The 27,277-nt window shown below is 46.2% G+C and overlaps 2 protein-coding genes and 1 long non-coding RNA gene across 8 annotated transcripts; 1 reads left to right on the forward strand and 2 right to left on the reverse strand.

Annotated features, from left to right (window-relative positions):
• Positions 1-245: 245 nt before the first annotated feature.
• Positions 246-6,424, reverse strand: SLC39A2 (solute carrier family 39 member 2). The gene is made up of 4 exons (XM_073800692.1): positions 5,233-6,424; positions 4,928-5,058; positions 4,626-4,673; positions 246-4,177 (listed from the first exon to the last, which is right to left on the reverse strand). Exons 1-4 carry the CDS (start codon positions 5,354-5,356, stop codon positions 3,545-3,547), a joined length of 936 nt encoding a protein of 311 aa, XP_073656793.1. The 5' UTR covers positions 5,357-6,424; the 3' UTR covers positions 246-3,544.
• A 152-nt stretch (positions 6,425-6,576) lies between these two features.
• METTL17 (methyltransferase like 17) lies at positions 6,577-12,897 on the reverse strand. Of its 6 annotated transcripts, none has more exons than XM_019935184.3 (14): positions 12,752-12,896; positions 12,446-12,599; positions 12,223-12,357; positions 11,261-11,339; positions 10,945-11,020; positions 10,581-10,654; positions 10,024-10,118; positions 9,590-9,660; positions 9,292-9,399; positions 8,953-9,021; positions 8,206-8,256; positions 7,857-7,949; positions 7,448-7,632; positions 6,577-7,372 (listed from the first exon to the last, which is right to left on the reverse strand). In XM_019935184.3, the coding sequence occupies exons 1-14, from the start codon at positions 12,830-12,832 to the stop codon at positions 7,267-7,269; spliced, it is 1,377 nt and encodes a 458-aa protein (XP_019790743.1). In that variant the 5' UTR covers positions 12,833-12,896; the 3' UTR covers positions 6,577-7,266. The 6 variants fall into 6 exon arrangements, with proteins under 6 accessions (XP_019790743.1, XP_019790742.1, XP_019790744.1 ...); XM_019935183.3 differs by having other exon boundaries at positions 10,945-11,026; XM_019935185.3 differs by lacking the exon at positions 8,953-9,021 and having other exon boundaries at positions 10,945-11,026.
• A 235-nt stretch (positions 12,898-13,132) lies between these two features.
• On the forward strand, positions 13,133-20,781 carry LOC141277845 (uncharacterized). The gene is made up of 3 exons (XR_012329705.1): positions 13,133-13,315; positions 17,100-17,272; positions 20,354-20,781. It is a non-coding gene; the product is annotated as an uncharacterized lncRNA (long non-coding RNA).
• The last annotated feature ends 6,496 nt before the right edge of the window (positions 20,782-27,277 follow it).

Raw genomic sequence — 27,277 nt, forward strand, 5'->3', positions numbered from 1 at the left:
CGAAGTGGCATGAATTGTCTCCTAAGAATTAGTCTGGAGCTCTTTGGTTTTTGTTCCTGGGTGTATCTTGTTGACGTGTGTTCTCTAACTGGCCTCCTGCCTGGCTCTGGGGTATTCACAAAACTCTGGTTTCCCTTTGATGCTGTTCCCCGTCTCCCCTTCTTCACAAATTCTTATCTTACAACTGCAATATCCAAACCCAATCCTCAACTTGTAAGCAAAGGAAAGGTGGAAAGCTCCAGGCGGTTGCTTCAGAAAATCATTTATTGGTGCAGAAATGGAAAGCTGGCTCAAAGCGGGAGGGCAATTGGAGGTCTCATTCTTTTGTTTTTGTTTCTGTTTAAATATAAAAAAAATAGATGGGGTGGAGAACGAGGGGTGGGGAACGGACACAGGAGTTGAGAAGACTTGAAAACTGATTCACATAAACTCTCTTGTGACTATTCCAACTAGCTTCCCCTCTTATCTGCTTTCCTAACCTGTATATCTTCGCTCCTATTTTTATCTTTCAACTCTCATGATTCTAATTTCCTTCAGTTACAACCTATCTCTCAAGGATGAGACAATCAAGGTTCACTCCTGAATCTGGCTTCTAGTCACCATGCCCCAGCTGACTCAGCTGTCCCTCCTGTCCTATGGTTCTCATGCCTGTTCTTATTCCATTCTTCCTCATTTCCAGCTCATTCAGAAATCACGTTCATCTTCCGCTCCCTTAGAGCCCTCTCTGGCTCCTTGCTGGAGATTCAGAGCTTTTGAAAATGATCAAGATTGTTCCTTTTTCTGATCCTGATGTTCTCTCTCTGCAGCATTCCCTAGCTCTATTCTAGCTCTCGATACAATATAGTTCAAACTAAAGATGGTTCCAGTCCTGGTTGGTAAGGATCTTGGGAAAGGAAAAGGAAATGGTCATTGGAAGGATGGCTGAAAGCAGAGGCTACAGGGGAATCTACAGGGCCCTGGGATGGGAGGGGGCAAAAAAATGCATGACCCACCCATGCTTGAAATCTCCAGCCTCTGCTCACTGACCTCAAATGCTGATAGCATCAGTGACCCAGAAACATGTGAAAAGCCTCAGAATCTGGTTTTTTTTTTTTTGCGTTACGCGAGCCTCTCACTGTTGTGGCCTCTCCCGTTGCGGAGCACAGGCTCCGGACGCGCAGGCTCAGCGGCCATGGCTCACGGGCCCAGCCGCTCCGCGGCATGTGGGATCCTCCCGGACTGGGTCACGAACCCGTGTCCCCTGCATCGGCAGGCAGACTCTCAACCACTGCGCCACCAGGGAAGCCCGAGCCTCGGAATCTAATGTGCTTCTCCTCAAGCCTCCTCTCTATAGTCATACAAACCCTCTGTACCAGAAATAGCTCTCTAACTTCCATATAATCATGTCCTTCCCAATTTCTCCTTCCAAAGTCTGGGCAAGATCACTGGAGTTGAAAGCAGCAGAGAATCGATGGTGTGTGGGACGTCTTCTGTTTGCCTCCCCAGACTTCTTTAGGATCTGCACCTCACAAGGCTAACCTGTCTGCAGTGCACCAACAGACATTTTCGTCCTTAGCTTCTTTGGTTTGGCTTCTTTCATTCTTGGTTTGGGTATGGCCGACAGGAGACGTTGGCAGTAGGTCAGAGAGTAGAAGGAGAGTGAGGGTATTCCTCTGGCTTCCTCCTGGTCAAGTCCCTGCAGGTTGCTTGCATCCCTGCACCAAGGCCACACCTCTTACTGGATGGCCCTCTAGTTTCTGGTAACTGCTCCCTCTGTTCAGCCTAGGTAACAGCATTATTATGCAGCCCCAGGGAATTACACCATCCCTTGTTGCTCTAAGCCCTGCCCGCACCTTTCTATATACTCCCTTTATTAAACTTGCCTCACTTATCCAATGTGTTCTCTGCTTTCTTATGAGACCCTAACGAAGAAGATGGGGAGGGAAAGGTAAGGAAGAAGGGAATCTACATCTTGAGCTTTTCTTAGAATCACAGAAACACGGGTTTGAACCCCAGCTAGCTATCAAGTCATTTCACTTTTCTAAATGCACTTCCCTAGACTTAACAGGGATAAGATCTACCTGGCAGGGTTGGGAAGGGGAGATAATGTATGTGAAAGCAATAGCGCAGTGCCAGGTGCTCAATGTAGAAATTCTATTATTACTACCTGTGAGTGTATTCCATGTGAGAGCATTTAATACTGAAGGGAAAATGGAATAGGATGGTGCTTCCGGGAAATTATTTCCCATGTCAGACATTTCTATTTAGCTTTGCCTGAAGCTTGCCTTCTCACTGATCCCTGTGTGTGTACGCTGGGCTGGTGAGGAGGTTTGTGTATCTTAATTTATGGGGAGGGGAATGGGATGGACAGAGGACAGACTGAGACAAGAATGAAACTCAGGAGACCTTGTCCATGTTAAGGCCACTTGGGCTTCCACACCGAAAATATGAGAAGAGGCAAAGTGGTAAGCTGTTGAGCTCACAGGGCACACCTTCTCTTTCCCAATTTCTCCACTAAGTCTGATATATTCCTCCATCTCGTGGGTCAGGGGCTGGGCAACAGCCACCCTGCTCCTCCTCAGTTGCACATAATGTATATGTCCTTAGCAGCTTTTAAGAGAAGCAACACATTGTGGGAGTTACTCAACTGAAAGGCAAACTGTCCAGCAGGGAGGGGCTGGAGCCCTAGCGGCAGGTCAGGCATGCAGAAGGAAAAGCGCTAAGTCGTGGCAGAGCCAAGCGATCACCCCAGGCATTTCTCTGCTGCCTTTCTCCCTCTCCAAGCACACTGCTTCTTAATCCTTCAGCACAAGGCAGCTGGAGGGAGAGCAAGAGTGGCCCTGAAGCCACACAGGGCTCAGCGTGAAACGTAGGAACCAGATGGAAATAGGCTCCATTTAGCCTTATCTCAAGAGTCTGTTGGACACTTTGTGGGAGACTGGGAGTGGGGTGGGTGTGGTTAGCATAGGAAAAAAATCTAGATTCCTGTGGTTTCTGTTTTTTAACCTCTTCTCTCTAAATGCTGGGAACTCTGGCTCAGTTTCTCAACACCTGTACATAAGGTGGTAGTAGGTTGTTGGAATTTCAGCAACGCTCCCATGTCTTGAGAGGCATGACCTGCAACTGACAGAATGGCTGGGGGCCCAATTCCAGAAAAGAAGACTGCATCCCACACTCACCCTTCCTGCTCTCCACTCCACCACCTCCTGTACCAGGTACCTCCTAGGCAACCCGGAGAAATGAAGTATAGCATGGCTGAAGGGGAAGGATAAAATGGACATTTTATTACATACAGTAGGATAAACGGGACAAGAGTCAAATCTGGAGTGATGGTCTTTTTATCAGTCCTCCAATTTACAGGCACTCAACTGAGACATCCTTTTCTCAGTCCTGCATGAGAAATGGCATCTCGCGTAGCGAAAAGCTGGGGTCCAGGTTACGGAATGATGCCTCGTGAATGTCACTTTGTCTCAGTGAAGAAATGTCAGAGGGCTAAGGTCATTTGGGAGGCATCTCTTGGGGGTAGGGAGGCCATCTTAGATCCATCAGAAAAGTCAGGAATCTCTCAGGCCCACAAGGCAATAAAGGCCATGAAAGCAAAACCGGCAGCTACACAGCCCCACTTGGCCAGAGGGGCTTCAGGACCTGCGAGCTCCCGGGGCAGAATTTCCAGGAAGGTGACATATAGGAAGGTGCCAGCTGCCATGCCTTCTAACACAGCCTGGGCCAAGCCTTGCCCCCCTTCAGAGACTCCCTGAGGCACAGCCAGCCCTAGGGCTAGGCCCAGGGGGGACATGAGAGCTAACGACAGTATGGAGAGCACGGCCCAACGTGATCCAGTGCCTACCTGCACCAGCCGCAGTCCTACACCAAACACTACGAGCCCCTTGTGAGCCAGGATGGCAAGACAGAGCTGCACGGTAGCTGCGACTGTTGGCTGCAGTCCCACAGCTAGACCTTCAAACACGGAGTGAAAGGAGAGTGAGAGCAAGAGGACGAGGGCTCGCAGGGGACCTCGTGATGGTGAGGGTAGAGGTCCGTGGCTATGGGGTTCAAGGACATTAGCCATACCCCATTCTTGCTCCTGCACTTTTGATCTTCCAGCAGCCCCAGGACAGCACTGCAATGCCAGTGACTCCAAAAGGAAGACAAAGAAGAAGCCCAGGGAGATGATGAGCTCTCCATAGGGATACTCCATCTAGGAACAGAAAGAGGGGTTGTGAGATGGGAAAGAAAGGGAAGAAATTGCATTGGATGGACATGGGATTGGGAGACTGAAGAGAATGGGAAGTGTGGTAATAGAACGAAAAAAAGGGAAATGAAGCCAGGAGTAGACACGGACATTCGACAACAAGAATACCACAGGGACTAAGGGAAACAATATCAGTAGGTTTAAAAATATGGGAAAATGATATGAAGCATGTCAAAGGGTCCAGAGAAAGAATGGAAGGCTAAACAAGAGTTCTTTCTGGCGTTTCATAAGCCCAAAAGGATTGGGTGGCTCCTCTTCTCCCCCACAATGCCGCGCTGAGGAGCAGAAGGAATTCCTGGAATTCCACACATAAATCCTCTCAAAAAGGTCTGGGCATTAAAGGCATCTCTGGTTCTCCTTACTCTCCAGGTAGGGGCTGGTGGAAGATACTTACATAAGCTGAATCAGCATCATCAGAATTCCCCTCACTGTTTGTGCTGTTCTAGGGAGAAAAAAAAGCACAAATTAGACGAGGGAAAGAGCAGCTCAGCTTCCTGTCCTGTGCCTTCGGCTCCATCACTTTCCTTAAAGGCCAATCTGACCTGTTTCCATCATTCCGCGCAAGAGCTGTCATCTTCCCTGTTGTTCCTCCCGTGTCCTTGGCTTCATTACTTTCCCCCTTTCTTCATTACTCTCCCTGGTTCTGTTCATCATTCTGGCCTCACAGCCCTGCAGCTCAGCAACTCTGTTGCTCACCTGTATCACCAACTTCTGGATCTCTGATTCAATTCCCTCCAAGGCTTCAGCAGTCATGTGCATGAACCCCGCTCCCAGGAAAACGCCAGCAGAAGTGCAGCTCAGGAGGCTGAGGACCCGGCGGTGACGACCTAGTAAACAGCAGGAGTTACAATCCAGCTGGCAAAGAGGAGACAGACAACAATGACTAAAGAGCCACAGGCAGCACCCCATGTCCCAAGCTTGGGGATGATGAGAGAATCAGAGCAAGATATCAGGACAGGGTGACAAGGCTGAGTCAAGACTTAGGTTATGGGGACAAAGACATGGTCGGGCTGTACCTGTGGCAGTCTGGAACCATTTGAAGCAGATGGGGAAAAGGCCACAGACCAGAGTGAGAACCAGCAGGGAAAACAGGCAGCCAACTTTTACTCCTAGTAGTGGCTCCATCCTTATGGTACAGGGTAAGTAGAGGCCTCAGGATAACAAATGGAGTGACAATCTTCGCAGCAGGAGTGGGGTCTCAGGTGGTCAAAGCCAGAGCCTCCACTCTTCTCTGTTTCAGAAGGCTATTGGGTCTTCTGGTCTGTGTGGCCTCTTCTTGCGCAGACTTGCATAGAAAACTTGCTCAGCCCCAGCTTCCCGCCCTTCCCCTACATGGAGGCCCCTCCCCTGGCTGACGCCTTCCTGAATTTAGAAATCAGAAACTCCGGACTCCCTGCCAGGCACAGCCTGGTGCTGTGTCTTCTCCTCCTTTTGAATGCTCTAACCCAAGGGCTGTGGAGTCTTAGTTCTCATCTGGGGCTGTTCTAATCCAAAAAGGGAGTCTATGGTAGCTCTCCCCGGCTGTTTTGTGTTGGGAACAATCTGGTCCTGCCTCACTCAGGACATTTGATCTAAGTCTTCCATACCCTCTCTACCCCACCTCAAGTCTTATAGGTTGCTATGCTGATACCTGAACTGCACCCTTTCAGAGGGGATTTGGGGCCACTTGGGGTGAGGAGGAGGGCCTGGGAAGTGGAGCTGCCAGCACTCTGTGGGAACTAGCGGAGGAGGGGGACTCCCCTCTCCCGTAACCCCAGAAAAATAGCTCCAGGCATGGAAATGTCTAGAAGGAAGATTTCTAGTATTACAACATCAATACTGTTATAACTTTTGACTATGCCTGTTTCCTGATATAAATTATAGGAGAGGGACTGAGAGTTTTAGGACAAAGAAAGTTGCTCTAGCTCTGAAACAGCAAGGCCTAAGGGAAAACTGAAGGCTCCTGCCTGGATATATGAAGGTGGAGATAGATTCAGGCCTGAGGGGAATCAACTCTTGAGAGAAATTTATGAAGTGAACTCTGAGGGAGCTGAGAAAGTTGAAAGGAAAGGAGAAAAAAACAGAAGCCAAGCAGCTGCTGATTCCCCTATTCAGGTGGCCTCCCTAACAACCCTGAGACCTGTTGAGCCAGTTCTCAGGGAGCTGGGGATGGCTTCCCCCACTACTCCAGATTATCTCCAGGACTCCGTGGGAAGTCCTGGAATCTGGTGGCAGCAGCAGGATTCTTCCAGGACAGGGTGAGCTGGAGATGTGTGTGGGAAACACTGAAAATCTGAGGATTCTCTTCATTATAGGATAGGCCATGACAACAGACTTCTACACCTTTTAAGAATCACAAGATCCACTTCCATTCTTTGAAAACTTTTAATTATTATTACAACCTAAGCAAACACAGCTATATAGGGGTACTGTTGCTGAAACTCAGCCTCTGTTCACCAGTGCTGAACAGAGACACAGAGACAGAGTTTTCGGTGAAGTATAAAAGAGTAGCTTTTATTGCTTTGCCAGGCAAAGGAGGCCACAGCAGGCTAATGCCCTAAAGACCGTGCCCTCCCTTAAGAGAGAACAGCAAGGGGTCTTATAGTTTGGAAGTGGAAAATAGGGCCATAGATAAGGATCAGGGTAGATGCAAGCTTGCATTCTTCACTTCTGGAAAATTTCAAAGCTCGTGTTAGGTGCTCTCCTCTCCAGACTGGTTCTGGTGGTCCTTGAGATTATCGCACGGTGACCTTCTTTCTGGAATGAACAATGCTCACAAGGGAAGGGAGTGTTAGGGAGTGTTTCCTTGGAGGAGTAAACACCAGGTGCATAGTACAATTCTAGCTAGAAGGCAATCATTTGCAAAGTGCAATTAAACAAGAAAGAAAAGCATCTGTGAAAGGATGGCCGAGTGAGCTAAAAGAATAAGGCCTACTATAATGGAGGCTATTTTAACTAGTTTTTTGCTGTAAAAGTACCAGCACTCCCATCCTGGATACCAGGTAGCTTCAGCCTTGGCAGTCATGATAGAAGAAAACACACGTTACACATCCTTGTCAACTCTCAGGGGGATCTTGAGCAGGTGATGGAGGAAGCTCAGATGGCGTGATCACAGGTAAACGATCTCCCCAGGAGCTGACACGGGCACAGCGATACAAATCCCTATATAAAACAGAGGGTCAATGTGGGCTGCAGGTTCTTGCTACCTTCCACTAATTTTGGTCACACCCTCTATACCTGCCATGTCTGCGGGCTGTGATCACAGCATGCTGCATATGCCCATCTGGACAGCACAGGTGACAATGCACATGGCGTGGCCGTTTAAGAACAGGCTGAGTGATTCGGGGCCAGCGATTAGCCTCCTCCGGAGACCCTCGAGCAAGGATTACCATCGAGAACTTTTCCTCCTTTGGCTTCTTGTTCTAAGATAAGGATATAGAGATGGCTTAGAGGTAAAAGACAAGGGAAAAAAAATTTTTGAACCCCACTCATACAGCGCTTTTCATATTCTGTAAGTCATGCACATTCAGGGCCTAAAATCTCCAAGCTATTCTCTGAATTTTCCAAATCCTCCCACCTCTGAGTCTTTTTCATTGTGCCCTCCCAGGCTACTTTCTCCCTACCACAGTATTCCCAGAGTACATACCCAGCTGAAGGGGATGGGATGGTAGGCCTGGGAAAAGCTACAGGCCAGGGGCTTAGAGGCTGTCAACTGGGGACAGGGAAGTTCATGGGGACACTGTGAACACAAACAAAAGACATGACGTAAGACAAAAGAACAGATCATAAAACCGAAAAACTAAGAGTGAGAGCCAAGAAGGGCTAGGGATAAGGGAGCACAGGAGCAGAGGGTAGGAAAGCCAGAGGAATCACTAAGAAAGAAACTGGACAGGGACACAAAGTAGTGGAGGTGGCTTAGCTTTACTCTCTTACTTTTCCTGGCCACAGCTGAGTTCAGATCTTTGCATGCTGGGAAAGGGAGAAGTAATACTCACCGGGGCAAAGACAAAACCAGGTCGAGGGTCCAAAGGTGACTTCTCTTTTCCCTGAAATCAAAAAAATTAGGTTGGGCCTGAGGGGTCTATTCTCATAACTCAATCTCTGCACTCAGTAAATTGAGGACTCCTCTAACATTCAATTCTGGTAATTATTAACTATGTTCTTTGAATTAAGCTGGCTGCTTCTTTAATACTCCAGACAAAGAACTTTCTCTTTGCAGCAGGAGAAAGGCAGAAACTTGGCACATAGTATGGTGCTCTCCCTTGTCAGCAACCTCCACTCTCAAAAAGATCCCACTCTAAATAAAACAATTAAATTTATGATTATACACTGGCTCATACTGTCCCAAAGAGATAAGGTTCTCGGCTCAGAAATGCCCTGGATCAGGAGTCGGCAAACATGTTTTTTTTTTAAAAGGCCCGGAGAGTAGGCAAAATCTGTTTCTTTTCTAACTATTCAACTGCTGTTTGTACTGTGAAAACAGCCATAGACAACAGGCATACAGCCACAGACATACAAACAAACACGGCTCATATAAAAACAGGTGGCGGGCTGGATCTGACCCACAGGCCCAAGTTTGCCAACCACTACCCTATATCATAATGACTTCATATGCCTACTATCTTGAGAATTATCCTCACCATTGTATGACAGAGTCCCTTCAGTTTTCACAGGCGTGCCAGTAACTGGTGAGAATAGGTAGGGTATGGAGGGTAAGGTGAAAAAAGGAGAAAGAACCTTACGTTAAGGACCAGGTCCCTGGCGTCCATGAGAAGGGAGTGCCCAGCTTTTGTTCCATTCTCCACCAATATCTGATTACAAAAGCGGAAAATAAGAAGCCCCAAATTACATGAAAACATAAATGTCAGTAGCTCTGTAAGCACATTCCCAGATGGAATAGGGATCCTAAAGAAATGGGCATTATATACAAGATGTGGATGGGGACCCTACAAGAGGGACAAAGGGATCTATATAAGAGAAAAATGGTCAAGAACGAAGACAAGCTCCAATGGGGAGAAGGAAAGCCATGAAACCCATGAAGCTGTTTTAAAACTTGAAGGGAAAAAGGGGTTTCTACTCACCAGAAAATGACCTGTCTTGCGCCACAAGGTTTGGACTACGTCAGTGCGGTTGGCCTTGCTGGGCAGTTCACTGAGAGAAAAGGCTGATACCACCACATCAAATTGTACCTGGTGCACAGGACAAGGAACATGACAGACCTGACATCTCCCTCTTCTAAGAGTACAACAAAGGTCTATCCCACTAAATTTCTTCTGCTTTCTTTTATTTTCTAACACTTAATGCTAGGTTGCAAAGCCAAGGCCACAGTTTTCCATGTGCATACTCCACATTTAGCATACTTTAAACATCGCCACTTGCCTTGGGTGATACAGGTAGAAACTGTCTGAAAAAGACACCTGGCACATAAGGCATCCCAGATCCTGAACCACCTGTAGAAGTAGAGATGTGGCAACTATGAGTGTACAGGTGTAAACTGAAGTGACATTCCGATAAGAAACATGGCCCCGAGAACAAAGAAAAACGCTAGCTGAGGGTGAGTAAGCTAGAGTAAGCAACTATAAAAAAGGGCCGGGAGAATACTGGGTCACCTGTCCTGTTATTCTTGTCCTACCCATTCACAGTCCAACAAAGGCCTCCAGCACCTTCTGCTGGACTATCGCATTGGAAGATCAGACTCATTTTTAACTTTTAGCCCTCTCCACTACTCCCCAATAAAAGACCCTCTCTTGTACTCCTTTGCTTTTTAAATTCCTTCAACTCTGGAAAAGCCCTTCCTTATACTTTGTCCTCACCTTTCAGTAGCTTTTCTGCCAATTCCAACATGGCTGCTGAGCTGTCCACGCACATATATTCCCGTAGGCTCTGGCCCCAAGTACTATGAGCAGCCCTAAAATGGCAAAAAATAAATCGCCAGCCCTCATGACAGAATCACCCTTGCGAGAGACCCCTCTGTTCCCAACCCACCCCTGGAGAAACACAGTGCTATGTTAAAATAGTTGGAAAAACTAACAGTGTTATTTTCTTATTTCATTTACAACTCCTTAAAAAAAGGCAGACTCAAAAATTATTTGTGCACAAAAAAATCTTGATGATATGTAAAACCTCCACCCTAGACTAAATTCCTTTCCTTTTTTATCCTTCTAATCATGGATCTTGTTTTCACTTGACATTTCTTTATGTTCTGACCCTAATCCATATACCTTCTCATGCCTTGTCTCATCTGAGGGAAGAAACATTCCAGTCCCCAACTTCCCTATTCTCCCTCTGGTTCTCCAGTCTCTTGATATTGACGTGGTATAAGCATGGCTCTCTAGAACTAGAAGTGACAGAGAAAGAGAAAGAGACTCACCAGGTGACAGAGCCAGTACCTGAGCCAAAGTCCATCAAGGTTTGCGGCTGGAACTCTGGAAGTCGAGCTTGGATCTAAAGAAATATACAACACCCCACAGTAGATGCTTGGTAAACATGAATTAGGGGGCCACAACAGAGAAAATGAGATATGAATGCCTTTTAAGATTCAATGTAAATGCTTTATAGAATAGAAAGCTCTTAAAACAGTGCTTCTAAACCTTTCTTGGGTCAAAAATTCCTTTCAGAGGATAGAGAACCTCCTAAAAAAAAAAAAAATGCACATGCAACGTCCCAAGTATCCTACCCCAGAAGACTACTTTATGAATAAAAGAACTGACGGTAGGAAATTGAGCGAATTTCACCTCATGGAATGCCCTGGAGACTGCTGCAAAGCCACCATCCAGTCTTGCTGCCATATACACCAGGCTCAGTCCCTCACTGTAGCTGCCAGAAAAACCAGAGTCACACCACTGGGAAACAACCTCTATCCCGTAGCTACCCTCTGACTTTTAGGAAATGAAATCTTTGGAAAGGGCTCTTCCAGCTCAACACTTTCACTTCTCAACACAGAAGAGTCCTAGGGAGGCTTACAAGCCAGGTCACTTTTTTCAAACACAAAATTGTGTAACTGTACTTCCCCAAGTCTCCTTCTTCTGCAGCCCTTCTAGTCTCCCTTACCTCAACTCTTGCCAATGATAGGTAGTTCTACGCAGAGCATGCAGCACTTCTCCACAAAGTTTTTCCATCTGACATGAGTCTGGGGTGAGAACAAGGACTGGAAGTGAGGACCTAGGAAGAACAGGGCTCAGATCCAATATTTGAATAGACTGCCTGCCCATTCATCCCCAATTCCCACCTGGGAAAAGCCTCAAAGCTTAAGAGAGAAGTCAAACCTAGAGAAAAGTTTCAGGTAAGAATAACAATGACCACCACCACCACCAAAGTGTATCAGATAGTATATTTCCTCTAACAGCAGTTTACTCAACTCAACCAACTCTATCCCACAGGTTTGTTCTATATTAAAAGGAGGTGTAACAAAAATTTAAAGGATAGGATAAACACAGTATTTTGTGGATTTCTTCACCTCCCCAAAACTTAATATTGTGACGTCTCCAATCCTCCTATAGGGAGGAAAGGGGCTTGAAAAACTAAAATCTCATGATTGTGTTTTGTTCAGTACTATCTTATCTACCGAGCACCTACTATGAACCAGATCCTATGAGAAGTTCGGAGAATACAAGATGAATAAAAGGCAGGTCTCTTAATAAGAGACAACTCATAACCATAAAAATAACCTGATAAATTATTCTCCTTTCCCTGCAGTGTGTTTTAGTACTGGACATGAACTTTATTTTACTTGAACAAAAACTTAGATGGTCTTAATCCAGTGGACTGAGAGGACAAAGCCAAAGATCTAAGTTTCGACAGGATACTGAAGCACTCACTGACTTTTACTCAAGCCCCACGCACAATCTCTGAAATAACGTCTTCTCTTAGTAAGGCATCATTGTAATAACTGCTCTCGCCAGAAAGTCACATAAGAAATTGCAGTATCTATTTAAGGGGCTGCGAAATTATTTCTTGCTCTTCATTTCCCTCTGCTTTTTCAATTTGGCCTACTCTTTATTCTTAAGCCCTACCTGCGTTTTCCAGGAATTTTTTCTCAAGATGGACAGCCCGTCTTTGCAAATCCTCTGGCTCTACAGGTAAATGCCGACTCCAGAGATAATTGGTCAGTGCTTGCACCTGCTTCTCCATATTGGGCATCGAGCTCTCTAAGGACCAAAGATGAAAAGTGGAATCACTTGCACGCAGGCCCACTTTCCGCTTCTTCTCGAGCCTCCATTTCCCCCCGTTACTCACCCAGCAGCAGTAACTGCGCGGCGTCAACCAATACTTGAGGCAGCCGCACGTGCGACAGCTGCAGGATGCCGGGGTGTCGGCGATGGGACCTCTTCCCCAGGAAATCAGACTTGTTATCCACCTGGGATACGCCGGGCACGAGGGCAGCGAGCGCCTGCAGGCCGGGAAAGAAAAGCTGATTGGGGGGGCAGAAAGCATGGCTGCGGACGCTGGTTAAGGGAGGGGCGGCCGAGAGCGGTCCTCCTCGGAGCGGAGCTGTTTCTGAGACCCACAGCCTCTTCGACAGCAGGGAAAGTAAGCACTCACTCGGGACTGGGTAGCTATTCCGAGGCCGCGGCGCCATCTGCCTAATGTCAGCAGATACGCCGGTCCTCTAGCGCTCGCCATGGAGCCAGAGGTGAACCGGAACCGGAAATTTAGGTGCAGTGACCCTCTCTCTCGCCGCGGCGAACATCCTCCGCGGAACGTCGGCGAGGGACAGAATCAGCCAATGAGGAGAACGAGTGCTTGCTAGTAGCCAATAAGCAATCGATATGTAAAGCTCCTTGAAGAGCGTACGTGCGCCTCAGTTCGGACGTAGCGAGCCGGAAGCGAGGTGGCCTCGACTCTGTGTTGGGATTTGTCTCCTCCTCCAGGAATCTAGAGGGCGGGAGGGGGAAGGGGCGGGCCCTTTGCTGCGGTCTCTAGAAACGCGTCAGAGACCCGCGGAGTTTGTGTTTGTATTAACTACCTGTGGTGTTTTTTTTTCTCTTCTGGGGAACGCTGAAGTCTTGGGATTTTTACCTTCTGTGTGAAACGGAGAGAATGCAGTATCGGAAAGGTGAAATAAGGAAAGCCAGATTTAGGCGTCCGAATTTAACAGGATAATAGGTAATACTAGATATAATGTTTTTTGCATGTTAGATTCTCTTAATATTAAACCAGTACTCTTAGATAAATAGCCACCATGAGAACATTATGTTCCAGGTAGTGTGGCAAGCACTTTTATATGGTACTACCTCATTTAGTCCCCACAATTCTATAGGGTAGATTACTTTAACCCCATTTTGCACCCAGTGAAAGTGAGTGTTCAGGAGGCTCTTACGCCCAAGATCACAGAGCTTGTTAGGTGAAAACAAGATTTAAACCTCGGCAGTCTAAGTCTGATCGTTACCTTTAAATATATGCTCTACTGCATAATGTTGGTACTTAGAATGCAAGTTACCAAGTGCCAACTACAGATTGGCACTTGCCATCTACCTCTACAAGGATTAAATCATGAGCTGCTGCAGCTGCTGAACTTTAACACTCTGAAAGGAGTTCAGGGTGGAGATCAAGAATGAGGCACTCTGTGCTCTGGAAAGAACTGGCAGAGAAGACCTTCAGAGAGTTAGATACTTTCAGGAGATGATTTTTATGAGCCCAATTCTTGCATCTCCGCATATCTAGAAAAGCACTAAAATATTTCTTGGTGAAGTCTGCTTCTCATGACTAGCAGTGACCTTCACGAGAGTAGCAGCAACCTTCTGCAAAAATGTGTGCTTGGGACCTCCTGGCGGTCCAGTGGTTAAGACTCTGTGCTTCCACTGCAGGTGACACGGGTTCGATCCCTGGTTGGGGAACTAAGATCCCACATGCCGTGTGGCTTGGCCAAATAAATAATTTAAAACGTGTGCTTGATTGCAGGTATCCCCCGCACCTCTCACCAAAATCACATATATACTGACCTAACCCCCTGCCTCTTTGGAACAGAGCTATCTGAAATGCTGTCTCCCGGGCTATACTCCTCATTTTGCCCCCAAATAAAACTTAATTCACAACGCTCACATTGTGCTTTTTTTTCAGTCAACACAAGTTAACTAAGAACAATAAGCTAAATGTTCTGAAGTATTAAATTAACATGTAGCATTAAAAAGAACTTACCCAGTCTAACCTCTTGATTCCTATAGCAAACACATTAGTTAACTATGGTGTATTTTAACCTTTTGGGATAGAAATCTGGTGGCTGGATGGGTAGCAGTATTGTCTTTGGTGTAACTGCAAGCGTCCAAATATGAAAATTATGTGATAAAGTATGGGGAACTATATCAGTTGGAGAGTTAAATGTCTGGTTTGCATTTGGGTTATTAAACTTTGCTTCTAGTAAAGGAGGCCTTTCCATAATCTGAGTGCTCTGGAAGGAGACTTAAGGGGCACTTAAGACCGCTGTTGTAAATGCCCCACTCACTGCTCTCCTCCCTTTCAGGTTCACCTTCTCTCCCCACCACCCCACCGCTTTGATTCATGCTGCCACACTTAGTCTCATTTCTTGTGACACTTTGTTTTACTTTATATTGCTGGCTCAAGTGTTAGCAAGATAAACTATATCACTGTAGGTTAGCTATAGCATAAGATTGGCTATATTATTTTTTGACATAGGGAGGTAGCAGAACATAGGGATAAAGTGCTTGGCATCTGGAGTCTGGCAGTCTGAATTTGAATTCTAGAGCAGCAAGACAATAATAGTTGCTATCTCACAGGGTTATTGGAGTGAGGATTGAATAAGATAATGTCTGGCCCAAAGTAAATGCTCAATGTGTTTATGCTATTATTATTATCATATGTATTTGGGGAACTTAAAGGGACATGATCACATTTTAATTTTTATTATGAATTCATGTCTTATTTCCAAGACAAACTTGAAAATGGGGATATTTGGGACCAAGCAAGACAAGGCACTGGAGACTGAGAAGTAATGAGCAGGAGAGCTTGGTGGTGCCTCTGAATGTCCCTCCTGCTTTTCCTTTAGAACTACCAACATAGATGTGGTTTCATTTATTTTGACACTGGCCTAATTAGGATTGTTCCCTTCCTTCAATAATACAACATCTCAAAAGCTGACATAGTTCTGAATTTATGTGTCTTTGTTCTTAAGCCAAAGTGTTGTTCATAAAAACAAAATAAAACAAAAACCTCCACGTCAGCCTCCTCAGGGATCAAGGATGTCCTTGATCGAAAACAGTGCACATAATTTTTTGTGCATTGATGATGCTTAATCAATATTTGTTGATGATGTTAATAAAGTGATATATTTGTTTCCATGCTTGGAAAATCTCAGCAGGATAGACTAGGTTGAGGAGCTGAGTCTAGTCATTTAACCAGGTCACAATCCCATAAAGCATAGATGAGCCCATTTCATACCTAATCCATGAATTCTACCAACTTAACACTGATCATACTTTGACCTGGGTCATATTTCCAATTAGTGGCTCTACATTTAAAAAACAGATAAAAGTATGGAGAAACTAGACAATATTAAAGAGAAATACCCCCCCCCCAATTAAGTAAAGGAAAATAAGAAAGATTCTTTGAGGAAGGTTTGGATAAGTTGGTTAGAGATGGATAATGAGCAATGGAAAGAGCTAATAATTAGATCTAGAGAAAGTCTCGGTAATGAAGATGTGAAGCAACTGGAATAATATCTTGGGAATAAAGAAATTCTACCATCAAAGATCCCAAGTAGTGCCCTTTTTGTCGCTTTCTTCTTGTTGTTTTCCTTTTTAAAATCTTCTCTTAAGGCATTATTTGTTGTGTTTATTTGCATTTGTGTGTCTTCTAGATTAGTCTTTATCTTTTAAACAATTTTCACTTTTATTTTTAACTTTCCTGAATATGTCACCCTTTTTTCTGAATTTTTTATTAATTTTGATACATGTTCTTTCATGTCTTGTATTATTTTCTTAGCTTGTTTTGAAATCATGGATTACAGTTTTAATCTGTTTTGTGGACAGGTCTATGTTGGTTTATGTTCTTAAGGAAGCAGACATTAAGATGGAATTAGATTTATATGAGATTTATTGGGAGAATGCCTGTGAGGGGGAAAGAGAGAGGAAGCCAGAAGAGGCAGGATGAGCTGTCAGACTGTGATGCAGGTCTGACCTCTGTGAAATAGGGAGGGAAGGAAAACAGGTTGGCTAGGCACAGGTCTAAAAGTTTCAGCCGGGTTAATGGAGGTTAAGGTGGCCATCAGAGGAGTCTTGCATCCTGAGAAATGGATCTGACTTAGTATCCCTGCTACACTCAGTCATTGTCTGAGACAGCCCATGGGAAGCGTAGCAGATTCAGAGGGTGGCAGTTGGGGCCATCAGTTAATTATGATCCCCACAGCGGGAGATCTGAGTAGTTCATTTCCACAGCTGCCCTAGAGCCACACAGATCGACTTCTCCAGATAGGTTCAAGAGACAATTCCTTCAAGCTTTGTATGGGACTCTGTTTTTGAAGAGAAACTTAGAAGATGGAGGTTAGTGGGGAAAATTATAGTCACTGTTACTGCAGTTGATCTCGGGGCTGCAACTGGCACCCATCCTCTCCCTCCTTTACTATCCATTCTCATTTCCCCTCGCCCCCAACTATTATGTCTTAGTGGCTTGTCTGGTGTTATGACCCAAACCCTTGTTCCTGAGTGGTCCAAACTCTTGATAGTCATATCTTTCTCTGGCTGACGTTGCTGCACATACACACTCACAGCTACAATGGAGCATGGGAATGCTGGGAAGCACCCAAGTAGAACACTTGGGTTCCATCTGAATTCTTCTCTACTCCCGTTGTGTAAAAACAGCCCTACCTCTTCCTGCTAACTAGGGTTACTTAGCCCTGATAGTATGGTAACTCCTCTTCTCATCTGCTGCTCCCTAGACCCAAGAAATCCGAAGTGTCGTGGCAGCAGCTGTAGCTTGTAGTTCAGTGAGACCCTTGATATATCCCCTGGCAAGGGTGCATCCTCTGTGGGGACCTGGACCTTTGACACTGCAGAGCCCAGAGTTACAGAGATGAAAGCATGAAATTTCTGTGGGTCAGTGGGAGTGATGGTAAGTGAAGCCATTCCTGCTTCTACTTCTTGATTACCAGACCTGTGTATTCTTCCTTTTCGGGACACAGTGTCATTTAGAGGTTTCTGGTTCAATAAATACACTGCATCCTGAAGGACCATACCCCATCCTTTCAGAATGTTGCCTCCAAACTGTTGCTTCAGCTGTGCCTTTAGAAAGCCAGCCTGTTACCCTCCCGTCTCCTCCCCTTCCTTTCCCTTCCTTCCCCTTTTCTTCCTCTCCCTTCTTCCCTTCCTCCTTTCCTCCTTTTTTCTTATCTATCTATCTATCTATCTATCTATCTTTTTTGGACCTGGAGTGACCTTCACTTTCTCTTTTGTTTTGAAGTAAATACCAATGAACTCTTCCCATTAGTCCCTTACATTCCTCTAGAGGTAAGTGATATTGTTGAAGTAACTTCAGCAGAAGTTAGGGGAGCTCTTATGAACTGTGATTAAATAGAATGTGGTAGTTTAGCTAATTCTCCTTGGTTATAGCCCTCTGTATCTTTGATTTTACTTATCAAGCCAGCAGAGCCACCTGGTGATGACTGCACTACCTTTTCGTCTTATGATATTTGACTTCTGTCTTTTTCAGATTGGATAAATAATATATCCTCACCTGATTCACTGATGCAGGCCACATAGCAGGCCCCAAACAATAGTCTTGATGCCAAAGGCAAGGTCATTCTTCCCCTTGCAGTGTCCATGGTTATGATGATAATGAAAGTGGGCTCTCACTGCGGGTATTTAATTGCTGCAACAGAAGGATTTTCTCTTCTTAGTTCAAATATACCCCACTGAAATACTTTGAGAAATATCCAAGGTATGTGGGTGAAACCAAGCGATGCACTGTGGGGCTCCTGAGCACGGAGGCCGTTTTCGTGCCCTGTTTCTTGTAGGCAAGACTCCAGCCTCCAGGACCTTCCCTGAGTTCCAAAGGGCAGATTCAAACAGTTGCTAATCAAGGGAACGGCAGCCAAGAAACCACCTGAGGCCAGATTAAAAGACCAGAGAAGCTCATCCAGATTAGGGGACCGACCACCTGAGACAAGATGAAGGGAACGCAGGCCCTGCTCACCCCTGACCTTGTCAGAGACCCCACCCTTGAACCGTTGCTATAAAACTTCTCCTCCAATCCTCCCGGGTTGGGACACATAGTTTTCAAGGACAGGAGCCCACTGTGTCCCCCTTTGCCTGGCAAAGTGATAAAGCTATCCTTCTCTACTTCACCCAATACTCTGTCTCCAAGATTTGATTCGGCACTGGAGTACAGAGACGTTGAGTTTTGGCATCATGGGGACAAAATTTCTAAAATGCAGGCACCTGTCTGTTTGCTCACTATACGCACAGCACTTAGAATAGCGCTTGTCACATCAAAGACACTCAGAAATGTCAGGGGCTTCCCTGGTGGCGCAGTGGTTAAGAATCCACCTGCCAACGCAGGGGACACAGGCTCGAGCCCTGGTCCGGGAAGATCCCACATGCCGCAGAACAGCTAAGCCCGTGCACCACAACTAGTGAGCCTGCGCTTCAGAGCTGGTGAGCCACAACTACTGAGCCCACGTGCCGCAACTACCAAAGCCAGCGTGCCTAGAGCCCGTGCTCTGCAACAAGAGAAGCCACGGCAGTAGCCTCCGCTCACCACAACTAGAGAAAGCCCGAGTGCAGCAACAAAGACCCCACACAGCCTAAAATAAATTAAATAAATAAATAAATTTATATTAAAAAAAAAGAGCTAGCTTGTGCACAAGGGAGAAGATGGGGAAAAAAAGTGCTAGCTCCCTGAGTAGAAGGGGCAAGTTGCTTTTATAACAAAAAGGAGAGTTTGTCTCATGATTACCAGTAATTTCCAGAAATCATCAAACTTCTTTGATCAACAGCAGGTGACTCTATGATGGCCAGGAACGGGGAGGCTAACCACACACAGGGCAGGCAGCAAGCAGTGCTTAAATGCCACACTAAAGAAAAGAAACAGCATCATTGGACTCAGTGGACCAAACAGCTCCTAGATAAACATGAGGAAAAGGCAAAGAACTCACAGCCTTGACCGGCAATAGCTGCTGTTGCTCGTATGGAAGGGAAGGCAGGTCCTCTCGGTACATTTGCCTAAAAAGATAACACTGTTAGCAGGGTAATCTTCGGAAGAGGGAGTAAATTACAGTTGTGTGTACATAGGAGAGAGCGTGTGTGTTTGTGTGTGTGTTTGTCATGGAGGATGTGTGGGAAATGGGTGGTGACTGTGTGTGTCTCTCTCCTACAGATGCCTCTGCATCTATAAGAAACCCAAGAGTTAGGTAGAGGGAGAGATGCTGTCTGCTGGGAGCAAGGGAGAAGGGCTTTGCTGTCCTTGACTGACCTCTCTACTTTGCTGGTCCTGCACACTCCAGGTTAGCCCATGGGGATTCAGTGCCCCCCTGTGGTTGGCATGGTTCTTCCTAACTTTCCCCAGCTCCCAGGTCCCTTCCTGAGTCAATCCTGAATTTGGTTTCTAGTTACCACACCCCAACTAACTCAGCTGTCCCTCCTGTCCTATGGTTCTTATTCCATTCTTCCTCATTTCCAGCTCATTCAGAAATCACTTCTGTTCATCTTCTCTTTCCTTAGAGCCCTCTCTGGCTCCTTGCTGGGGATTCAGAGCTTTCGAAAATGATCAAGATTTTTCCTTTTTCTGATCCTGATGTTCTGTCTATGAAGCATTCTCTAGCTCTGTTCTAGCTCTCGGTACAATATGGTTCAAGCTAAAGATGGTTCCAGTCCTGTTTGGTAAGGATCTTGGGAAAAGAAAAGGAAATGGTCATTGAAAGTATGGCTGAAAGCAGAGGAGGCTATAGGGGAATCTACAGGCCCCTGGGATGGGAGGGGGCAAAAAATGCATGACCCACCCGTGCTTGAAATCTCCAGCCTCTGCGCACTGACCTCAAATGCTGATAGCATCAGTGACCCAGAAACATGTGAAGAGCCTCGGAATCTAATGTGCTTCTCCTCAAGCCTCCTCTCTATAGTCATACAAACCCTCTGTACCAGAAATAGCTCTCTAACTTCCATATAATCATGTCCCTTCCAATTTCTCCTTCCAAAGTCTGGGCAAGATCACTGGAGTTGAAAGCAGCAGAGAATCGATGGTGTGTGGGACGTCTTCTGTTTAAAGGAAGCAGGGCAGACAGATCGACCTTCTAAAGGCACAGCTGAAAAATTTTTTTTGCCCTCATTTCAGCAAAATCACTGTGTTGTTACAGTCCAGATTTCTACATAATTTATGTTCTTTGCACAGCAATTGATGTCAAATGAGCCAGTCGTTCTTGAATCATTGTAGTTATTAGTTTTTAAAAATTAATGTAATTTGAAAATATTTTGCTCTGTTAAGTCCGTAGCAACTGGTATTGTTAATACCGTCCTTAAAGCAATACTTAGATTTGGAAATGAATTGGTAGTTTTATATACCGTGTTCTCACACTGTAATGGGCTTGCATATGTTAAATTAACATGATCACATTAAATATTAAGGACTATTTTATTATATAAAGTACTATAACTTACATTGTGTTTTTACCATTTCTTAAAGCATTATCTAGATACATAGATAAAGAATTCATATCAAGTTCACACATATTGTCCAAACCTACATATACAAATTTAAGAGTAAAGACATTGTTGGCTATTGCAAACTGTGCCTCAGCTGCCATGTACAACTATTGGGGATATCGTGCTAATTTTTGAGTACCTTCAGAACTGTGCATTGGAACATGAAGGGAAAAAAGAAATAGGTGCTTTGTACCATGTTACATCATAGTATAAAAATGCACTGCAGTCATGCTCTCTGAGAGGAAGAATTTGACAAATTTGTCTTTTTTTTTTTTTCCTATATGCTTCTGCTGCCTAGTCCTTCCTGTATTTGGAAGCAGTGCCTGTCTCCTATCCTGGAAGAGGCACAATCTATAAGGAGTCTTGTCACTCGACATAGTCACCTTTAAGGATCTGGGTAAGAGATGTGGAAAAGTGTTTCGCCTGGATTAGAGCCATGTCAGTCCCGAAAGCAGAAGTTTAGGATGATAGGTTGCACTGGATCCCAAGTAACAGAGGCACATCTGTTGTTTAGTAAATTCATTATTTATATGTCTACATTAGTTACTTGTGGGGCTTCCTCAAATGTGAGGCCCAGGGAAGGGGCTCTCCTGTCTTGGGCCTAAGGGTAGTTCTGGCTATATCTTCAGCACTTAGGCAAAGCCAGGCATATAGTCATAGCAGATTCCTAATAAGCATCTGATCAAAAAATTTTTTGAGTGAATTGGATGAGTTCCTGAAAGAGATGTGTTGCTGGCTCTCTGGATGCTCTATGGTTGGTGAACTTTTAAAAAAGAAGAGAATGTTTTCAGGGCAGGAAAAGGTTAGAATTGTCAGCCAGGAAGAGACTAGTTTAGAAATGTTTTCTAAACAGAATACAGATGAGCTCTCAAGTTGACTTTGTATGCACCTAAGGAGGGTAGTTTCTACTTGAGCCATGAAGGCTGGACCCAGAGTTCTGATGGAAAGAACCCTGTTTCTTCAGAGATCAAGGGATAAAGAGCTCTGGCCTAAAATGGGGACTAGCCGTACATGTGAACCTTGAAATGAACTGCAGCAGGCTTCACAGCCTGAATGGTGGCTGAGAGTGTGCGAAGCACATCGTGTGGCTTGAGACAGTCCCCAGAAATTTGCCCTAATGCTCTCTAGTTAGCATGTACCGTGAAAAGTCATTGTCACCATGGTGACAACGTGCTTTACATAACTATGTATCAGAGGAAATGGGAGAGGCCTCCCTCATGCCAGAGAGGTATAGGGATAGAATAGGATGTCAGGCCACATTTTTTGGAGAAAAAGACTTTGCCTTTCAAATTTATATCGCAACAACTTAACCCGCTGACTGCAAAGCTGGCTAAGAAGTTTTCAGCGTGGGCATGTCCTTGACCCGTGCTCTGGCAAAACCACCTGCTGCCTACTCCTGCTTTCCCTCTCTATCTAGAGGTTTAAGGGAAGAAGTTCTAGAGAACAGACTCGGCAAATTTCAAGGGATAGATGGGATGGATCTTTTTTTTACAGACTTGCGCATTTCCATAAATTTTAGGCATCTGCTGAAAACTGTCAGACTGTAATTCTTATCTGTAGCTCCTACCAAGAAAATAAAATCTGTAACGTGGAGAATCTTACCTGTCTCGGGCCTTGTAGCAAACTTAGGTTGTAAGCTGCCCTTCTGGGCCATGTTGATATGGATCCTCAGAGCTTAGGAAACAAGTCCTTCATTCAACTGCAAGGTTGGGCCTGTGGCTCCTTGCTTAAGGGGAGAAAGAAATTTGGCTGTAGCCTTGGCAAGCTGTCAGAAAATGATTGCTAAGATATAAAGAGACAGTTCACAATAGAGGATTATGAGTAGTGAAATAAACATTGGGGAAACTATTTAATCTCACTAGTAAAGAAATGCATGTTAAAACATTAGGATGGGGACTTCCCTGATGGGCCAGTGGTTAAGACTCCGCACTTCCACTGCAGAGGGCACGGGTCTGATCCCTGGTCAGGGAACTAAGATCCCCGCATGCCGCATGGCATGGCCCAAAATACCCCCGCCCCCAAAGAAAGCATTAGGGCACAGTTTCTCCTATTAAAAAAGCAAGGTTGCAGTGGAACTTATATTCCACAGCAGATGGCATTATAAATAGGTGTTAACGTTTTGGAGGGCAGTTTGCAATATATCAAGAGCCAAAAGAATTGTTTGTGTTCTTTGATCCATTGATCCCAATTTTGTTATTCTGTAAACATTTATAGAGTCCCTTCCAAATGACAACATTCTAGGCAGAGACATCAGAGACTGGTGTTGCATACTGTGCCCTTCAGGAACTGACGGTCGGCTGGGGGAAAACATACCAATAATCAGATAATAATAATACAAAGATGAACGGGGAAGATGGGGGCCTAACTGCAGGTCTGGTGAGTGTGTGACAGGGGACAGGGAAGGTTTCCTGCAGCAGATGACACCACACTGGATCTGGGAGGATAAATAATTACCCTAGAAAACCACGTGGGGAAGGATGTTCCAGGCAGAGCCAGAATAAGACCTGGAGGTGGCTGTCCATGGTTCAGCTTGGCTAGAGGATAGGCCTGGAAGTGATTTCAGAAAGTTATTCAACCATTCTCAAGGCTGACATTAGAAAAACTTTTTACACGTTTAGTGTCTTTCCCTTGACTCTGGTTTTTATTTTCTGCCTAGAGGTACATATTCATCCCTTCACTTCCCTGGGATAGACATAGGCAAATCATGCCACCTTGGCTACAAACTCCCCTGTAGTAGCAGCTGGCAAGCATGAGCTGCATTCCCTGGGTCTCTTTAACACAATGCAGGACTTCAGTGTTCCCTGAGCCCCTAATAAGAAGCAGAGATGACTTCTTGGGTAGGAGAGACTGGCAGCTGGAGCCACAGGGCACAAGACAGGCCAGACCTACTGATCCTTTCCCTTTCCCATGGCAGCTCCATCTGGCATGGGGCCCCTGGTGCCTTGGCAGAGCAGAGAGTCAGGCCACAGTATAGGAGAAAGTGATGGGAACACACACTAACTGTCTCCAGAGAAGAATGGACTTAATCCTGCTCACCAGCATTGCCAAGAGTGAGATGGGAAGATTGAAAGCCTGAGAATTATAATCTAAAGGAAAAGTTAAAGGAGAGTGCCTGGGGAAGAAAAAGTTTTGCAACACTAAGAAGAGTCAACATGTAGTTTGTTTTTATATTCCATCTCCTCCAAAACAAGAACAAGCTGAATGGGGTCACAACTGCAGTACATTGGTCCCAAAGGCATTTAGACATATGAGAAAGCACTCTCTAGCAGTGGTCATGTAGATGCCAGCATAGGGAATCTGGGAGACCCTGGAGAGCTCTATGAATAGGAGAAGCCCTGTTATCACCCCACCGTGCTGTGAATGGCTAGATGGCTGAGGTGCCCGGGCTTAGGGACTCAGGCACTCTCCTTTCGCCTTTCATTCGGTAAAGATCTGCTTAGCAAGTGCTATGGACCATGCATCATAAGTGAAAGTGTATCTATCTTTTACTTCAATTTTCCAGATGAGGGATAATGATTCTTGTCTAAGGGCCTGTGGCAGATCAGAACAGGGTCTGAGTCACAGGGGGAGCCCTGAATCCGGGAGGAAGAAGGCCCATCAGGGCTGAGTGGTCAGGCTGAAAGAACCAACTAATGGAAAAGCAAAGACTTGGCTGAGCACGAGGGTGACCCAGCCTGCAGTGCACGAGGTTGATGAGGCATTTAGAGAGCTGTCCCCAAGTGCGGACTGTGACCAAAAACGTCTTGAGACCGAAGTTCTGGCTCTCGTGATGGAAGGAGCAGAGGACTAGGGGGTTAGGAGTTTTCTTCATGGAAGCTGGGAGGGCATTGGAGGGAGCAGCGTCACTTATGCAGTCAGCACCAATTCTTTTCCTCGGATCTCAGTTCCTGCTCTTGCTGCCTTCCATCCTCAGGCCCTCTTGCCTTCCTTCCAACTGACTCTGAGGGACTCTTCTTCACTGGGAATCTATGAATATTCTTTTCCCCAGGCCCTTGGATTTCCTGGCTTCAAATGACAGAGCCCCAGGGCTACTTAGGGGAGAGGACAGTCAGGGTGGAGGCTGGCGTGTTGCTCAGACTGGGCTGCATTTGCTGAAAGGATTTATGCTTTCTAGTTAGACTCTTCTTCCTTACCACTGCTCTTCCAGATGAAATGGAACAATTGGATGCCTTCCCCTTATAACCTGTGGCAAAAAAGAGGCTCAAGGAGAGGAGACAATTATCTGGGGAGTCCGGGAGTCGGGGCTGCCTTCTCTTTGCTTCTTTTCACCCTCCAGGCCATGCCTGGGTCTGATTTCCCCCAAGGACAACTGGGATCCTGCTATGCAGTCTCTGTCACGTATTGCTTGAGGTCCTATTTGAGTGTCAGGACTGAAAAGTCTCAACTTTCATCCCTGGAAGATAATGGGACAGTACTCCTTACTCAGCCCCACCACGTCCAGTCCCTCCCTCCCTGGGCGATATAACAATACACCTTGGGAGGAAAGACCCTCAACACTTCTCCAGCCACAGAATCCTCAACTCTAACTCTGCGAGATCCTCAGCCCCAGGGCCTAGTAAAGGGGGCTGCACACATGAGATCAAGATTGTGGAAGTGAGGCTTCTCACTGGAGGGCTAGCAATAGCTGTGGTGACCCTTCTGTGGTCCTGGGGAGAAGAGTGGGTAAGGGGCTGAGTGAGGTAGTTATAAATAAGGCAAAGTGAGCATGAGAGGAAGAGGAGGCTGGGGAGACTTTCTTAGTTTGCAGCATGAGGCAGGTGGAGAACTTTATTTTTATTGAATTTGAAGGGCTCTCCATTATTCTAGCCTGCCTCTCACTTTTTAGCTGTCTGACTTCGGGCAGGTCGCTGAAACTTTCTGAGAGTCAGTTATCCCTTTATAAAATTGTAGGGCTTCCCTGGTGGCACAGTGGTTGAGAGTCCGCCTGCCGATGCAGGGGGCGCGAGTTCGTGCCCCGGTCCGGGAAGATCCCACATGCCGCGGAGCGGCTGGGCCCGTGAGCCATGGCCGCTGAGCCTGCGCGTCCGGAGCCTGTGCTCCGCAACAGAAGAGGCCACAACAGTGAGAGGCAAGCGTACAGCAAAAATAACAATAATAATAAAAATAAAATGGGATTGTAAAATGCTTGCCTTAACTCATAAGGTTGTGGTGAGGATCAGATGGGAAAAAAAAGAAAAAAAAAAAAAAAAGCTCTGTAATCGCTAAACCACTTCACAAATGTAAGTTATGGCAATTACTGAGGAGCGATTAGGTGAGGATCATAGATGCTTTGGGATACGATGGGATCTCTGCGCCACGTTTAGAAGGAGGTGGGATGTGGCCCTCTTCTTGTGTGACAGCTCCCTCTACCTCAGTTCCTTGAAGAAATCTAGACCCCAACACTGTGATTAGGAATGTGCTGGGCCAGTGCAGAGGGATGGGAATAAAGGAAGGGGAAGCCCTAGAGAAGAAAAAGAAGGAGATGGGCCAAGTAGAAGAGGGTGTGGCCAAGTGAGTGTCTGAACTGGTACAGAAGAGGGAGTGTCAGAAAATTCCAGCAGAGAGTGGCGAGAACTTGCAGTACCACATTTCCTGAATAGGAGGATGGAAGATACTGTGTCTCGGGGAAGAGACATTCTCACTGCGTGCCTTTCACAGAAAACACAGTTATGACGTGGACCCTCCTCCAGTTTCTGCTGCTAGATCAGACTGTTTTTCTCCCAGGCCCAGGACTCCCACAGCGTCATCATGACCACCCCAGGTCCAGGACCCTGCGTGGGTCCAGTCAGTACTGCCACGTGATAGTGCAGCACAGGGAAGTGGTCTCTAGGGTCTGCAAGTCCCTCAACACCTTCCTTCACCAGAGCTTGCAAAGGATAAATGATGTGCAGCGCCATACCTACCAGGTGCCGGAATGAATGAGTTTTCCGCCTCTGAAAACTCACCACCAAGTGGTATCTCTGGGGTCCTAGCGCTCTGACTGTCCTTACAGGTCTTAGGATCTGGTCCTGGCACATCCGAGTGGCCTGTGTGCCGAACCAGCAGGTTCATCTGGAGGGCTGGACTCCCGGGTCCCCGGGTCCTCCGTGGGCCCTCTGAGGATCTCAGCGCCCCAGCGCCTTAATTGGACCGCCTTTTGTCGTGCTCCCCCTCGTTAGACTTCTTCCCCGAATCTGCACAGCTCACTGACCCCAGCCCACCATCTCTCTCAGGGCGCCTCAAGTGACAGGGAGTGGGGTGAGGAGACATGGGTGTACGACGGGAGAATGGCTATGCCGTCTCCTCCGCGCGTGATTGCCCTTCCTGCCAGATGAGTGCAGGGCCCCCGTGACATCCTAGGCTGAGACTTGCCACTTGTTCGGCTTTTCCCTGGTCCCCCTTTCGCCTGGGGAATCTTGGCAGGGTTCGCAGTGCGTGGGGTGGGAGCGGGGCAGCATCTACT

This window comes from Tursiops truncatus, chromosome 2 (genome assembly GCF_011762595.2).
Source record: "Tursiops truncatus isolate mTurTru1 chromosome 2, mTurTru1.mat.Y, whole genome shotgun sequence".
NCBI classification, from domain to species: Eukaryota; Metazoa; Chordata; class Mammalia; order Artiodactyla; family Delphinidae; genus Tursiops; species Tursiops truncatus.

Bases quoted from the DNA above. Each gene is read 5' to 3' on its own strand.
- METTL17 (XM_019935183.3), bottom strand. From the start codon at position 12,832: ATGGCGAGCGCTAGAGGACCGGCGTATCTGCTGACATTAGGCAGATGG. The intron at 9,022-9,291 runs GTGAGTAGAAAC...TTTTGTAATCAG, and splicing joins GCAAGACAGGTCATTTTCTG to ATATTGGTGGAGAATGGAAC. The intron at 8,257-8,952 runs GTAAGGTTCTTT...TTTTGATTTCAG, and splicing joins CCAGGGACCTGGTCCTTAAC to GGAAAAGAGAAGTCACCTTT.
- SLC39A2 (XM_073800692.1), bottom strand. From the start codon at position 5,356: ATGGAGCCACTACTAGGAGTAAAAGTTGGCTGCCTGTTTTCCCTGCTG. The intron at 4,674-4,927 runs GTGAGCAACAGA...TTTTCTCCCTAG, and splicing joins TCCAGAAGTTGGTGATACAG to AACAGCACAAACAGTGAGGG. The intron at 4,178-4,625 runs GTAAGTATCTTC...TTCTGTTCCTAG, and splicing joins ATGATGCTGATTCAGCTTAT to ATGGAGTATCCCTATGGAGA.